Below are 17,388 nucleotides of genomic sequence, written 5' to 3' on the forward strand. Positions count from 1 at the left end.
ATAACATTCAATATATAACATATATAACATTGTTTGCCAATAATACTGAAGTATTAATTTAAATACTTACACTTAATTGTAATAATTTACTTTAAATTTATTATTACCAAATAATTCCACATTAAGATATGAACAGATCAATTATTTCTAATTTTGGGAAATTGTATTTAAAAACTTTGCAACCTGCAGTGTGAATGTCTTGGTCTTCTAGTATGTAAGAATGAGCTATAGTCATTGTTTTTCTCTTATCAAACTCAATCTAACTGTCTTTCATGATTCCTGTGATACCTTCTATCTAAAATAACTGATCCTTTATGTTTGAAAACATCTCATTTTGGGAATACAATCTAATTGGTAATTTTAATTAAATTAATTTGTTATAAATGTGTTTATTGTTCTGTGGGTATACCATTGCTTTCTGTTTATAATATTTCTTAGTATTTGTTCATTTTTGTGATACTGTTATCTGATAATTTGAGTAAATCCTAGCTGAATTATGTTGCCACATTATGTCTTCAAAAGGGCATAAAGTCAGTACACATGCTTCAGTAATATCTGGTTGTTTTACCCTTATGTTTCCAGTTGGCAATTTGAAATTATGGCTTCAACTGCACTTTAAATATGTGATAATAGCATGTGTTTCTAATAAGGGCCAGCACCATTTTGTTCAGATAGTGTGAATGGTTGTCACTCATATATGACAAATGCACCTTCATCTGCTTCTTTGATAGCCCCCTAAAAACCATACCCTCAAATCAGGCCGATGAAATTAGCTGCTGTGTAAATTGTGTGTCTGAGTGGTTCATTATCTAATCACCGTCAGAACCACAGTGATAAAGTAGATTGAAGCAGGGAAGAGGTCTGCCAGATGATTTCACACACACCGCCCCCCCAAATCCGGTTTCCCTTGGAAACCCTAATAGTGCAGTTTAGAACTTCAGACTCTCATGCCTGGAAAACAGTATCTTTTAATGTACCAAACCTGAAAATACCGGTAGTTCTGGAGCATAATTTTCTTTCTGTAAAAATCATAATTTTATTTATTTCAATCAGTTTTTGAAATGTTGAAGCTTTTGAATTATTATTTTACTGATAGTGCCCTAAGTAGTATGAAATCAGAAGGAAAAAATACTCGGTCTTACTTGTAAGAATTTAGAATAATTTGAGTAAATTGTTAACCTTCTAGGAATCTTGACTCACTCTAATAATGACCTTTGTGTTATTTGTTTATTGAATTGCTTTGCTTTAATTTATTTTAGGTGCTTTTGAAGATGATGATATCACACATGTTGAAGGAAGTGTAGATCCTGTTCGAGATATAGAAATAATACATGAAGAGCTTCAGCTTAAAGATGAGGAAATGATTGGGCCCATTATAGATAAACTAGAGAAAGTGGCTGTGAGAGGTGGAGATAAAAAACTAAAACCTGAATATGTAAGTAAAATTTATAGCTTCTTTAGATATTTGAGTTCATTTTCTTTGATTAATTTTTTTAAAATAAAACACATATAACATCTAATATTGTTATGGAATTTTAGGATTCAAGAATCATTTCTCTTTTTTTTTTAACTTTTACTAAAGCAGCAAATACTTTTAAAGAGAAAAATAGAAACAAGCATTTTTCCCTATTATTTATAATTCCCTGTCATTATTTATAATTGGTATTTATAGTTCCCCATTGCCTTTTTTTCTTTAATTTTTAAAAAATTTATTTTTTTAATTGAAGAACAATTGCTTCACAGAATTTTGTTGTTTTCTGTCAAATATCAACATGAACCAGTCATAAGTGTACATATGTCCCCTCTGTCAGAATGGTTCAAGGATCATTTCTGTTAAAACATTGTTGAAAAACTTTGTTTTCTCTTGGCAACAAAGGATTGTTGTGATACGCTGGTTAAGTATTCTTAGCAAGCCATATTTAGCACTAATATTGAGTATTTATATGGTTACTATTAGTAGCCTCAAGTTTTAATGTTGGAAAGTGAAGTCACTCAGTTGTGTCCGACTCTTTGTGACCCTGTGGACTGTAGCCTACCAGGCTCCTCCGTCCATGGGATTTTCCAGACAAGAATACTGTAGTGGGTTGCCATTTCCTTCTCCAGGGGATCTTCCCAACCTAGGGATCGAACCCAGGTCTCCCTCATTGTAGGCAGATGCTTTACCATCTGAGCCACCAGGGAAAACCTTTAATGTTGGAGATGTGGAGTTTTCTGATGAAAACTTGCCAAATTTAACTAAATGACTGAATATGAGTTTTGTGGATTTGAAGAAGTGATTTATATAAGGAATTGGTCTTGCATAGCAATTGACTGAATGAATGCATTATTAAAGTAGACAAATAATTTTAACGTTTTATGCGGTGAAAACACGTCATTGTCTTTAATATTCAAATATGTTTTCTATCACATTATTGTGAATACTCTTTAATAATATTCTAATCAATGTTTCAAAATTGGTTTTGAAGCTTTTAGTTTAAATTAAAAAAAATAGTCTTTTACCATAAAAAAGCAGCTTGATTATATATTTTCTCATTTATTAACATCTTCCATAAACTGTTCTTGCTTTTTATGGCTTTTTTATTATAGGAAATTTTCTTTCTTTTTAACTTCTCATGAGATTTTAATATGCTTATTTTTTATTTTCTCATTTTTAGAAGCTGATTATCTTTTCTTTTTGTTTTCTCATTTATTTTTAATAAGTTTGGCAAACACAGTTGATTAGGGAACTCTAATAGGAAGAAATCAATTACAGAATCTAAACATAGGCACACTACCAATTAATTATGGTTGAAAGTGCCTGGTCCTAAAGCAGAGAGACCTGTGTTGTGCTACTCATTTCTTGATAGTTTGGAGCGAGCCCAAGTCATTTGACTTTTCTTTACATCATGGTTATTTCACTTTTTCCCTATGCAAATAGAGTGGAGAAAGGAAAGCAATTTGTCTGTGTAAATTATAAAAGATTTAGAACAGAAAAGGGGATTTCACATATGGATAAAGATATTCCTTTCTGAAAAGGGGAAAAATCGTGAGAAAGATTTTGGGATTGAAGGCAATTCCTTTGCCCCAAACAACATGGTTTTCTGATTAGAATAAAGCTGAGCAGTCATCCTTTAGTTAACTGATGCTTACTGACATTCTTATCTGTTTCAGAAGCATTAACTGTCTTAAAAATAAAATTTGTTGACCTTGCTTTTACTTATACGTGGGGAAAAGAGACATTAGATTCTTCTGAAATTCTTGGGCTACCATTTCCTGGCCTTTCTTCTTGAAGAAAATTAGAACACCTATTACTTCTTATTTCCAAACACTGAGATTATTTCGTCATTTTCTTTCCTCAGATTTAGCTGCTTCAGAATAAAGTATAGATTTGTGTTTCTCAGCTTTCTTTCTGATTATCATTGTCCCTAAGGAAAATTTAAGTTAATTAAATTTCTCCCTAATGAGAGAAATTAAGTACTAATGAGTAAGAATTTGTTGGATAGAGTTGAGCATTGGAGGGCCACAAAGTATTTTAATAACTAGGCTTTTTTTTTTTTCCACTCCCTAGAGTCAATTTTTGCCTCTCTAGGAGTAATATTACCTCTATTGTGCATTTATGGGGCTTCCCTGGTGGCTTAGTGGTAAGGAACTCGCTGCAACAAGATCCTTAGAAATTCTAATACATAATTATTTTCTGTAACCCAAGAAATATGAGAGCCAAGAGAGTACTAAATAAGATAATAAGTCTCTTGTGATTTGGTCTTTAAGTCATGTCTGAGTCTTCTGTGACCCCATGGACTGTAGCCCACAAGGCTCCTCTGTCCTTGGGATTTCTCAAGCAAGAATACTGGAGTGGGTTGCCATTTCCTTCTCCAAAGGATCTTTTCACCCCAGGGATTGAAGCTGAGTCTCATTCATTAGCAGGTGGGTTCTTTATCACTGAACCGCCAAAGAAGCTTCAGTAGTTTCCTAGAGCTGCCATAACAGTTATCACAAGCTAGATGGCTTAAAATGATAGAAATGTATTCTCTCACAGTTCAAGAGGCTAGAAGTCTGAAATCAAGGTGCCAGCAGGGCCATGTTCCCTTGAAAGCCTCCACGGGAGAGTCCTTTCTTGCTTTTTCAGTTTTTGGTAGCCCCAAGCATTCCTTGGCATGTGGCGGTATAAGTTCAGTCTCTGCCTCCATCTTCACATGGCCACCTTCCCCTGTGTCTCCGTCCAGGTTTCCGTCTTCTTATAAATGAAGGTGTTAGTCACTCAGTCATGTCTGATTCTTTGTGACCCAATGGACTGTAGCCTGCCAGGCTTCTCTGTCCATGGGGTTTCCTAGGGAAGAATACTGGAGTGGGTAGCCATTCCCTTCTCCATGGGACCTTCCTTACCCAGAGATTGAACCCAGGTTTCCTGCATTATAGGCAGATTCTTTTATCTTATGAGCCACCAGGGAAGCTTCTTATAAGGATACCAGTTATAATCAGTTTAAGAGCCCACTGTATACCAGATAGGCATCTTTACCTAATTCCCATAAGACTACACTCTGAGGGATACAGATTTCAACCTATCTTTTGAGGATACATTAAAACCTTAACTTTAACACCAGAGACATCAAGATCAAGATTGATTTTAAAGTGTATATACATTCTACTGGGCTTCCCTGGTAGCTCAAGTGGTAAAGATTCCACCTGCAATGCAGGAGACCCTGGTTTGATTCCTGGGTCAGGAAGATCCACTGGAGAAGGGATAGGCTACCTACTCCAGTATTCTTGGTCCCTGGTGGCTCAGATGATAAAGAATCTGCCTGCAATGTGGGAGACCTGGGTTCAATCCCTGGGTTCGGAAGATCCCCTAGAGGAAAGCGTGGCAACCGACTCCAGTATTCTTGCCTGGAAAATTCCATGGACAGGGGAGCATGGTGGGCTACAGTCCATGGGGTCACAAAGAGTCGGACATGACTGAGCAGCTAAGCACAGCGCAGCACACACATTCTGTTTGGAAAGACAAAATTTGGAAATGAAGGTAAAAAGCTTTAAGGATCATTTTTATTTTGTATTAACTAATTATTTGGAAATCATCATACTTAAAAGATATTTATAAAACTAACAGTTATCTGATTAAACCACTAAATAAGGCAACCAGGAATTGTAAATAATAGATCTGTTTTTCTTGTCAGTCTCTCTGAATTAAATAATTAATGTCCCCCAAACATATAGCTATTAGCAGATTTCTTCTCATTATTCTTAAGGCAGTTTTTAAAGTTAATTTTTACCTAACTTAAAAAACATTAAATGGGAAAGATTAGAGATCTCTTCAAGAAAATTAGAGATACCAACGGAACATTTCATGCAAAGATGGGCACAATAAAGGACAGAAATGGTAAGGACCTGACAGAAGCAGAAGAGATTAAGAAGACGTGGCAAGAATACACAGAAGAACTATACAAAAAAGGTCTTAATGACCCAGATAACCACGATGGTGTGGTCACAAACCTAGAGGCAGACATCCTGGAGTGTGAAGTCAAGTGGGCCTTAGGAAGCATTACTACAAACAAAGCTAGTGGAGGTTATAGAATTCCAGCTAAGCTGTTAAAAATCCTAAAAGACTATGCTGTTAAAGTGCTATACTCAATATGCCAGCAAATTTGGTAAACTCAACAGTGGCCACAGGACTGGAAATGTTCAGTTTTCATTCCAATCCCAAAGAAAGGCAATGCCAAAGAACGTTGAAACTGCTGCACAGTTGCGCTCAATTCACATGCTACAAGGTAATGCTCAAAATCCTTCGAGCTAGGCTTCAACAGTACATGAACTGAGAACTTCCAGATGTATAAACTGGATTTAGAAAAGGCAGAGACACCAAAGATCAAATTGCCAACATATGTTGGATCATCCAAAAAGGAAGAGAATTTCAGAAAAACATCTACTGCTTCATTGACCATGCTAAAGCCTTTGACTATGTGGCTCACAGCATATTGTGGAGAATTCTTACAGAAATGGAAATGCCAGACCACCTTACTGCCTCCTGAGAAACCTGTATTCAGGTCAAGAAGCAACAGTTAGAACTGGACATGGAATAACAGACCAGCTCAAAATTGGGAAAGTATATCAAGGCTGTATATTGTTATCCTGTTTATTTAACTTCTGTGCAGAGTAGATCAAGTGAGATGCCAGGCTGGATGAAGCACAAGCTAGAATCACAATTGCCAGGAGAAATGTTAATAACCTCAGATACACAGATGACACTATCCTTATGGCAGAAAGCAAAGAGGAAAGAGCCTCTTGATGAAAGTGAAAGAGGAGAGTGAAAAAGCTGGCTTAAAATGCAGCATTCAGAAAACTAAGATCATGGCATCTGGTCCCATCACTTCATGGCAAATAGATGGGGAAAGAATGGAAACAGGGACAGAGTTTATTTTCCTGGGCTCCAAAATCACTGCAGACAGTGACAGCAGCTATGAAATTAAGAGACACACTTGCTTCTTGGGAGAAAACCCATAACAAACCTTTGCAGCATATTAAAAAGCAGAGGCATTACTTTGCCGACAAAGTCGGATTGTCAAATCTATGGTTTTTCCAATAGCCATTGTACAGATATAAAAGTCAGGCCATAAAGAAGGCTGCACAATGAAGAATTGATGCTTTTGAACTGTGGTGTTGGAGAAGACTCTTGAGGGTCCCTTGGACAGCAAGGGGATCAAGCCAGTCTGTCCTAGAGGAAATCAACCCTGAATTTTCTTTGGAAGGAGTAATGCTGAAGCTGAAGCTCCAGTGCTTTGACTACCTGATGCGAAGAGCCGACTCACTGAAAAAGACCCTGGTGCTAGGAAAGAAGGCAAAAGGAGAAGAGGATGGCAGAGGATAAGATGGTTAGATAGCATCACCAATTCAGTGGACATGAATTTGAGCAAACTCAAGGAGACATTGGAGGGCAGATGAGGCTGGCATACTGCAGTCCATAGGGTCACAAAGAGTCAGACAAGACTTAGCAACTGAATAACAACAATCTTTGACTCCTCTCTCTGATATACAATTTATATCCATCCTGTTGATTTTATCTCTTGAATATTTCCTGTGTCTCTTCCTTCTTATTTTAAAAACTTTTTTAGTTTAGGCCTCATTTATGCTTAAACTGATTTCTTTACCTCCATTTTTGCTCTTGTTCCCCACAATTAGAAACTGCTATTCTGTTACTCTGCTGATTAAGATATCTGGCCATCTTCTTGCAAACTACTTCCAACATGAAGTCCATGGCTTTCAAGTTTTCTTTGTGATCTGACCTTGCCTGACATACTTTCTCAGCTCTTCTAACAGTGAAATAAAGGTTTTGGTTTTAAATGTTTGAGCTCATTTACTACAGTTCTAAGACTAAATGTCAAAAAAACTAGGATCATGGCATCTGGCTTAATTACTACATGGCAAATAGAAGGGGAAAAGGCTGAAGTAGTGACAGATTCCCTCTTCTTGGGCTCCAAAATCACTTTAGATGGTGACTGCAGCCATGGAATCAGAGGACGAGTGCTTCTTGGCCGGAAAGCGGTAGCAAACCTAGGCAATGTGTTGAAAAGCAGAGACGTTACTCTGCCGACAAAGTCCATTAGTCAGGGCTATGGTCTTCCCAGTGGTCATGTTGTGAGAGCTGGACTGTAAAGAAGGCAGAATGCCCCAAAATTGATGCCTTTGAACTCTGATGCTGGAGAAGACTCCTGAAAGTCCCTTGGACAGCAGGGAGATCAAACCAGTCAATCTTAAGGGAGATCAGCCCTAAATATTCACTGAAAGGATTGATGCTGAAGCTGAAGATCCGGTATTTTGGTCATCTGATGCGAACAGACAACTCGTTGGAAAAGTCCCCGATGCTGGGGAAGATTGAGGGCAGAGGGAGAAGAGGGTGTCAGAGGATGAGATGGTTGGACGGCATCACTGACGCAATGAACATGAACCTGAGCAAACCCCAGGAGTTGGTGATGGACAGGGAAGCCTGGCGTGCTGCAGTCCATGGGGTCGCAAAGAGTCGAACACGACTGGGCGACTGAACAACAAAAACAGCTCTACCCTTTTGCTGTTCCTTCAACTCCGTTTCCTAGTCACCCTTTAGACATAGCCTGAAGCAGAAATTTCTTACTTTTAAAAAAAAAAAATTTTTTTTATTGTGGTAAACTACACATGAAATAAAATTTAACCACTTTACTCATTTTAAGTGTACAATTTAGCAGCATTAAGTACATTTTGCAATGTTGTATGACTATCTACCACTGTCCATTTCCATAATTTTTCATCATCCCAAATTGAAACTGTGTATCCCTTAAATAATAGCATACCATTTCCCCCTCCTCCCAGCCCCTTGTAACCTCTGTTATACTTCCTTTCTCTGTGAATTTGCCTGTTCTTGGTACCTCATGTAAGTGAAACTGTATGATTTTAGTCTTTTTGTGTCTGGCTTATTGGTCCTCAGTGGTCACTTATTTATTTGAAGACAGCAGTTGGGAAGTGCAAATCTGTTTAAGACCAGCAGGATAACACAAAGAATGTCTTGTGTTTGGGTCAAAGCTCACAAGGATTAAACTCATATGAGACCAAATGAATACTTTAGAATCATCAGTTTATATACACTGAGGGAATGAACTCATACAGGAACTGATGTTACGGTGCACATGCCGTAGGCACACTTTCCTGAATAAATTTCTGTCTGTCCACTTTCTCCTTGCTGTTGCCAGTGGAACACAGATGGAGAGAATTAAAAACAGGACATATCACTGTCTCCATAAACTCATGATCACCAACCTCAAGTGGATTATCATCGATACCTAGCTTTCCTAGTTGCTCTCCTGCTTCTCTAGCAACTTCTCAGTTTCTTTTAAAAAGACCCAAATCTATGATCATGATGGACTATTTTAACACTTCTTTTAGTAAGTGATATAACAAGCAGACAAAATTTTAGTAAGAATATAGAAGATTTAAACAGTGTGATTACGGAGTTTGACCCAATTGACATATAGAAGACTGCACCTAACAACCACCAGTGTACCCTCTTGTCAGATACCAATGAAATGTTTGCCAAAGTTGTCCTTACTATTAGCCATATAGCACATGAACAAATTTCAGATGATTGAGATCATAAAGAATATATCATCTGATCATTATAGAATTAAAAGTAGCAGTCAGTAATGAAAAGATTGCTGGAAAATTTCTAAATGTTTGGGACTTAAACAGTACACTTCTTTTCAAAAAAGTAATTTTATTTATTTATTTATTTTTGGTAGTGATGGGTCTTTTTTGCCGCGTGAGCTTTCCTCTAGTTGCAGCAAAGGGGAGCTGCTCTAATCGCAGTGCACGGGATTCTCATTGCAGCGGCTTCGCTTACTGCAGACCACAGGCTCTAAGATGCTTGGGCTTCAGAAGTTGCAGCTCCTGGACTCTAGAGCACAGGCTTCATAGTTGTGGCACACAGGCTTCATTGCTCCACGGCATGTGGCATTCTCCGGGACCAGGGATCAAACCCATGTCTCTTGGATCGGCAGCAAGTGGATTCTTTACCACTGAGCTACCAGGGAGGCCTTAAACAGTACACTTCTAAAAGATTACGTTTTAAGGAAAAACTCATAATGGAAATGTTTTAACCCTATGATAATGAAAATAACAATATTTCAAAATTTGTTGTATTCTTTTCTGATATATACAATCAGATTTTATAAATTTATAGTCTCAAATGTATACATCCAAAATAAGAAAGAGTGATAATCCAACCAGTCCATTCTGAAGGAGATCAGCCCTGGGATTTCTTTGGAAGGAATGATGCTAAAGCTGAAACTCCAGTACTTTGGCCACCTCATGCGAAGAGTTGACTTATTGGAAAAGACTCTGATGCTGGGAGGGATTGGGAGCAGGAGGAGAAGGGGACGACAGAGGATGAGATGGCTGGATGGCATCACTGACTCGATGGACGTGAGTCTGAGTGAACTCTGGGAGTTGGTGATGGACAGGGAGACCTGGCGTGCTGCGATTCATGGGGTCGCAAAGAGTCGGACACAACTGAGCAACTGCACTGAACTGAACTGAATGTCAGTATTCTCAAAGTATCCATCTGAAGGAGTTAGAAAAGAACTCAGAGAAAGTAGATGACAGAAACAGTAAAGATGAGAGCAGACATTAATAATATACAAAAGAAACATGTAATAAAGAGGCTTAAAAAGGTCAAGTTGCTTCTTTGAAAACACTAATAAAATTGATAAATTCTTAGCAAGACTGGTGAAAGAGTGAAAAAGGAAACAAAACCAGTACTAGAAATGAAAGAGAAGTATTACTATAGATCCAACAGACATTAAAATGCTAATAAGATATTATAAGCAGCTTATGACAGTTATTTGAAAAATATGTGAAATGAGCAAGCATTTTTAAAGACTACTTCACAAAGTTAATGTAAAGAGAAATAAAAATCTCATTAGTCCTGTATCTAGTGAAGAAATTGAACTCATAATTTAAAACCCTATTTAAAGAAAACTCTGGCCCAGGTGACTTCTCTACACAATGAAGTCTCACACACATTCTTCCAGATAATAGTAAAAGAGAGAAAACTAACTGGTTTTATGAGGTCAGAAGAATCCTGATACCCAAACCATACAATATAAGAAAGAAAAGTTAAAGACAAATCTCTTTCATGAATATAAATGCACAATCTTAAATAAAAATATTAACAGACTGAATCTAGTAATAGATATTAACAATAATTAGATATGACAAATTCTAGGAATCCAAAGCAGGTTGATATTAAAGATTAACAGAATAAAGGAGAAAAATCACGATTGTCTTTAAACATTGAAAAAAGGATTTGACAATATTTGACTGCTCATGATTTAAAAAAAAGAAAAAAAAGACCTCTAGAGGGTAATCTCCTTAACCTGAGAAAGGGTATTTACAAAAAAGAAACATACATAACCAGTTATACTTAATGATGAAATACTGAAAGCTTTCCCCCTTGTATCGGGAACAAAACCAGTCACTGCTTCTATTCAGTCTTGTATTAGATAAAAGTGATTATTACTCACAGACAGCATGCCATGTGTTTAGAGAACATGACAGAATTGGGGATATAAACCATTGGAATTAGTATATGAAGTCATCTGGATTGTTGAATGTAAGGTCAATATAAAAAATGACATATTTCATAATACAGAACTTGAAATGTTTTTAAAAAGATGCTAGTTGTAGTGACATTTTAAAAATTCAGATCAGTTTAGTTCAGTTGCTCAGTAGTGTCCAACTCTTTGCACGCCAGGCCTCCCTGTCCATCACCAACTCCCCGAGTCCACCCAAATCCATGTCCACTGAGTTGGTGATGCCTTCCAACCATCTCATCCTCTGTCATCCCCTTCTCCTCCTGCCCTCAATCTTTCCCAGCATCAGGATCTTTTCAAATGAGTCAGTTCTTCACATTAGGTGGCCAAAATATTGGAGCTTCAGCCTCAGCATCAGTCCTTCCAATAAATATTCAGGACTGATCTCCTTTAGGATTGACTGGTTTGATCCTGAAGTTCAAGGGACTCTTAAGAGACTTCTCCATCTCATGGAAGTCATACTAAAGTTTCTACACAAAAACTATAAAGCCTTTATTTAGAGAAATAAATGAGTGAATGGAAGGTTATACCAGTTTTGTTTTGATTGAAGGACTTGATATTTTAAAGATGTCATATCTCTCTAAAATTGATCTGTAGATTCAACAGATCCCAGTCAAAGTCATATCATGTTGTTTTAGAAACTGACAACTAAATTTTACATGGAAATGCAAAGGTCACCAAATAAAACAATCTCAAAGAACAAAGATGGAGGACTTTGTGCACATCAACCTTATATCAAGACTAGTACAAATCTGCAGTGATTAAGACAGGCAACAATAGACAAATTGACCAATGGAAGAGAATGGGTATACAGACACAAATATACTTCAATTTGTGGTAGAGATGGCACTGCAGAGTAATGGAGAAATACTTTTCCTAAGAAGTGGTGTTGGGGGCCTCCCCTGGTGGCTCAGTGGTAAAGAATATCCTGCCAGTGCAGGATACCCAGGTCCAGTCCCTAGTCCTGGAGAATCCCACATGCTGTGGAACAACTAAGCCTTTGTGCCACAACTATTGAACCTGTGCTCTAGAACCCACAGGCTACAACTACTGAAGCCCAAACACCCGACAGCCTGTTCTCCACAACAAGAGACGCCCACGCACTGCAATTAGAGACTAGCCCCACTCTCTGCAACGAGAGAAATATCCGTGCAACAACAAAGACCCTGCATAGCCAAAAATAAATCAATTAAAAAGAAAAAAAGAAATAGTGTTAGGACAGTTGGATATCTTTGTGGGAGAGAAAATAAGTTCTCACCCACCTCACACTACACTCAAAAGGTGAAGTTTACAGAGTAAAAGGTGAAATTTATAGAATAAAGCATCTATAATATTGATATAACATAGAATATTTTATGACCATGGAATAAACAAATATTTTTTTAAACCAGAAACAAAAAGCAGTAATCATAATGGAAAATATTTTTAAAGTGGGCTACATTAAAATTAGGACTTTTACTAAACAGAATTTGAAAAGGTAAGCTTGCCATTACAGGAAATACAAGAGACTTGGGTGAGACCCCTGGGCCAGGAAGATCCCCTGGAGGAGGGCATGGCAACCCAGTCCAGTATTCTTGCCTGGAGAATCACATGGACAGAGGAACCTGGTGAGCTACAGTCCATACAGTCCATGGGGTTGCAAAGAGTCGGACACAACTGAGTGACTAACGCTTTCACACTTTTACCATAAGAAAATTGACAGTCTGAGTGTTGGAGGAAATGAGAAGCAAATGAAATTCTCAGACAGTGTTGATGTGAGTGTAAATTAGTACATCTGCTTCTGAAAACTGATTAGCAATGTATACTAAGTTAGAGTAAACCTGTGACCTAAAACTGTCTTAGGTATATGCTCAAGAGAAATGCATGCGTAAATTTACTAAAATGCCTTTACAAGAATGTTTATACCAGCTTTATTGTAAGAGGTTTAAAGTATAAATAACCGAAGTGTCTATCAATACTATAGATAAATTGAGGTTATATTCCTATGATGGAATATTACGTGGCAAAGAAAAAACACACCACAGCTTATTTAACAGTGTGGATGAATTTCACAAACAATGTTGAAGGAAAGAAGCTGGACCCAAACAATACTTACTGTATGATTTTATTTTCATAAATTTTAATAATGAGCCAGCTTGTGGTGCAAAAAAGCCAGGAAGTGATTATCTCTGGAGAGGAGGGGAACATGGTGACTGCATTGCTAATAATATTCTGTGTTGATCAGTTGGTAGTTACATGCATCTGCTTATTCTGTGATACTTCATCAAGCTGTACACTTATGTATGTTACACTGAGTTTATGTTATACTTCAGTATAACCCCTGTTCAAGTTTGGCCTCCAAGCCACTGATTATATTCTGCCATATAAGGTGAATCTTCAATTTGGATTTTTATTTTCCTACTTTGATTTTGGCTTCCTTAAAAATCTATCTTAGTTCATCAGCACTCTTGACATCTTTTCCATTTTTTCTAACCTCACACTATTCTCTCTTTATGGCCTCATGCTTCTATTTCATAGATGCTCTATCTTTTTGCATTCTGCCAAGTATGCAAAATGATTCATTAAGAGGGTATTGATGGTATGTGATTGTTTTCCTCTTCCTTTATGACTCTCCTTATTCAGTAGCCTTTTCATTAAAATCAGATTTGTAGGCTTTTCCTGTTCCCTTTGTCTTTCCTTGAACATGGTAAAATCCATTCCGACTAATTTACGGGAATCATAGGAGTAGTTGCCATCTTTGTGAACAGTGAAAGGGTTAGTCGCTCAGTCATGTCCAACTTTTTGCGACCCCATGTACTGCAGCCTGCCAGGCTTCTCTGTCCATGGAATTTTCCAGGCAAGAATACTGGATTGGGTAGCTGTTCCTTTCTCCAGAGGATCTCCCCAACCCAGGGATTGAACTCAGGTTTCCTGTGTTGTAGGCAGATTCTTTTACCATCTGAGCCACCAGGGAAGCCCTGTTGTCTTCCTGGTGCTGCTGCTGCTGCTAAGTCACTTCAGTTGTGTCCGACTCTGTGCGACCCCATAGACAGCAGCCCACCAGACTCCGCCATCCCTGGGATTCTCCAGGCAAGAACACTGGAGTGGGTTGCCATTTCCCTCTCCAATGCATGAAAGGGAAAAGTGAAAGTGAAGTCGTTCAGTCGTGTCCGACTCTTAGCGACCCCATGGACTGCAGCCTACCAGGCTCTTCCGTCCATGGGATTTTCCAGGCAAGAGTACTGGAGTGGGTGGCCATTGCCTTCTTCATGTTGTCTTCCTAGTAATGGTCAAATCTTCTGCTGAGATCTGTACCTCAAAAATGAATTGGTTTCCATCCAGGTTGCCACTTTACAGTCAACAGGGTTCAGGAATATAGTCAACAGGGTTCAGGGACATTGCTGTTTTAAGTTTACACTATTTGCTTAAGTGAATCACATAACTGAAAACAAACATCTGCCAATGTACATTGTAGCAGGTTATTGCTAGAGTTAATCTATCATTTTAAGTCTTGGAGAACATTCCGCACCCCTTAGCAGCATTCATCTAGTAGAGCAACAAATGCTCAATATTCTGACTCAGTTCAGTTGCTCAGTCCTGTCCGACTATTTGCAACCCCATGGACTGCAGCATGCCAGCCCTTCCTGTCCATCACCAATTCCCGGAGTCCACCCAAACCCATATCCATTGAATTGATGATGCCATCCAACCATCTCATCCTCTGTCATCCTCTTCTCCTCCTGCCCTCAATCTTTCCCAGCATCAGGGTCTTTTCAAATGAGTCAGCTCTTCGCATCAGGTGGCCAAAGTATTGGAGTTTCAGCTTCAACATCAGTCCTTCCAATGAACACGCAGGACTGATCTCCTTTAGAATGGACTGGTTGGATCTCCTTGCAGTCCAAGGGACTCGCAAGAGTCTTCTCCAACACCACAGTTCAAAAGCATCAATTCTTTGGCACTCAGCTTTCTTTATAGTCCAACTCTCACATCCATTTATGACTACTGGAAAAACCATAGCTTTGACTAGATGGACCTTTGTTGACAACATAATATCTCTGCTTTTCAATATGCTGTCTAGGTTGGTCATAACTTTCCTTCCAAGGAGTAAGCGTCTTTTAATTTCATGGCTGCAGTCACCATCTGCAGTGATTTTGGAGCCCCCCAAAATAAAGTCAGCCACTGTTTCCCCATCTGTTTGCCTTGAAATGATGGGACCAGCTGCCATGATCTTAGTTTTCTGGATGTTGAGCTTTAAGCCAACTTTTTCACTCTCCTCTTTCACTTTCATCAAAAGGCTCTTCAGTTCTTCTTCACTTTCAGCCATAAGGGTGGTGTCATCTGCATATCTGAGGTTATTGATATTTCTCCTCGCAATCTTGATTCCAGCTTGTGCTTCATCCAGCCCAGCGTTTCTCATGATGTACTCTGCATATAAGTTAAATAAGCAGGGTGACAGTATACAGCCTTGATGTACTCCTTTTCCTATTTGGAACCAGTCTGTTGTTTCATGTCCAGTTCTAACTGTTGCTTCCTGATCTGCATATAGGTTTCTCAAGAGGCAGATCAGTGTGGTCTGGTATTCCCATCTTCTTCAGAATTTTCCATAGTTTATTGTGATCCACACAGTCAAAGGCTTTGGCATAGTCAATAAAGCAGAAATAGATGTTTTTCTGAAACTCTCTTGCTTTTTCCATGATCCAGTGGATGTTGGCAATTTGATCTCTGGTTCCTCTGCCTTTTCTAAAACCAGCTTGAACATCTGGAAGTTCATGGTTCACGTATTGCTGAAGCCTGGCTTGGAGAATTTTGAGCATTACTTTACTAGCGTGAGAGATGAGTGCAATTATGCGGTAGTTTGAGCAGTCTTTGGCATTGCCTTTCTTTGGGATTGGAATAAAAACTGACCTTTTCCAGTCCTGTGGCCACTGCTGAGTTTTCCAAATTTGCTGACATATTGAGTGTAGCACTTTAACAGCATCATCTTTCAGGATTTGAAATAGCTCAACTGGAATTCCATCACCTCCTCTAGCTCTGTTCATAGTGATGCTTCCTAAGGCCCACTTGACTTCACATTCCACGATGTCTGGCTCTAGGTGAGTGTGAGTGATCACACCATCATGATTATCTGGGTCGTGAAGATCTTTTTTGTACAGTTCTTCTGTGTATTCTTGCCACCTCTTCTTAATATCTTCTGCTTCTGTTAGGTCCATACCATTTCTGTCCTTTATTGAGCCCATCTTTGCATGAAATGTTCCCTTGCTATCTCTAATTTTCTTGGAGATCTCTAGTCTTTCCTATTCTATTGTTTTCCTCTATTTCTTTGCATTGATCGCTGAGGAAGTTTTTCTTATCTCTCCTTGCTATTCTTTTGAACTCTGCATTCAAATGGGTTTATCTTTCCTTTTCTCCTTTGCTTTTCACTTCTCTTCTTTTCACAGCTATTTGTAAGGCCTCCTCAGACAGCCTTTTTGCTTTTTTTCATTTCTTTTTCTTGGTGATGGTCTTGATTCCTCCTATACATTCTCCTATACAATGTCTTGAACCTCCATCCTTAGTTCATCAGGCACTCTGTCAGGTCTAATCCCCCAAATTTATTTCTCACTTCCACTGTATAGTCATAAGGGATTTGATTTAGGTCATACCTGAATGGTCTAGTGGTTTTCCCCACTTTCTTCAATTTAAGTCTGAATTTGGCAATAAGGAGTTCATGATCTGAGCCACAGTCAGATCCCGGTCTTGTTTTTGCTGACTGTATAGAGCTTCTCCATCTTTGGCTACAGAGAATATAATCAGTCTGATTTCGGTGTTGACCATCTGGTGATGTCTATGTGTAGAGTCTTCTCTTGTGTTGTTGGAAGAGGGAGTTTGCTATGACCAGTGTGTTCTCTTGGCAGAACTCTATTAGCCTTTGCCCTGCTTCATTCTGTACTCCAAGGCTTAATTTGCCTGTTACTCCAGGTGTTTCTTGACTTCCTACTTTTGCTTTCCAGTCCCCTATAATGAGAAGGACATCTTTTTGGTGTGTTAGTTCTAGAAGGTCTTTTAGGTCTTCATAGAACCATTCAACTTCAGCTTCTTCAGCATTACTGGTTAGGGCATGGACTTGGATTACTGTGATTCAAGCAGATGCTAAATTTCAACTTAGAATATGGTAGCATTCTATTTCATGATGAAAGTGTAGATTGGACATTCCTCAGTTTGGGATGTTTAAAGGGAATGCTTGATTGGAGCAGGAGGAACCTGTGTTAGTGGACTTCTAGCCAGACTACTTTGAGCTGGAGGCCTTGCCCCCCATTCTTTTGGTCTGAGTGCATTGTTGGCT

General features: G+C 38.5%; 1 protein-coding gene across 1 annotated transcript in view; it reads left to right on the plus strand.

The window, feature by feature from the left end:
- OLA1 (Obg like ATPase 1) overlaps positions 1 to 17,388 on the plus strand; it is a 163,933-nt gene that overhangs the window by 93,760 nt on the left and 52,785 nt on the right. Inside the window, exon 5 of the mRNA XM_055572192.1 lies at positions 1,260 to 1,435. Within this exon, the coding sequence (XP_055428167.1) occupies positions 1,260 to 1,435 (176 nt within the window). The remainder of the gene's footprint in view (positions 1 to 1,259; positions 1,436 to 17,388) is intronic.

The sequence above is a fragment of the Bubalus kerabau genome, chromosome 3, assembly GCF_029407905.1.
Source record: "Bubalus kerabau isolate K-KA32 ecotype Philippines breed swamp buffalo chromosome 3, PCC_UOA_SB_1v2, whole genome shotgun sequence".
Lineage (NCBI taxonomy): Eukaryota > Metazoa > Chordata > Mammalia > Artiodactyla > Bovidae > Bubalus > Bubalus kerabau.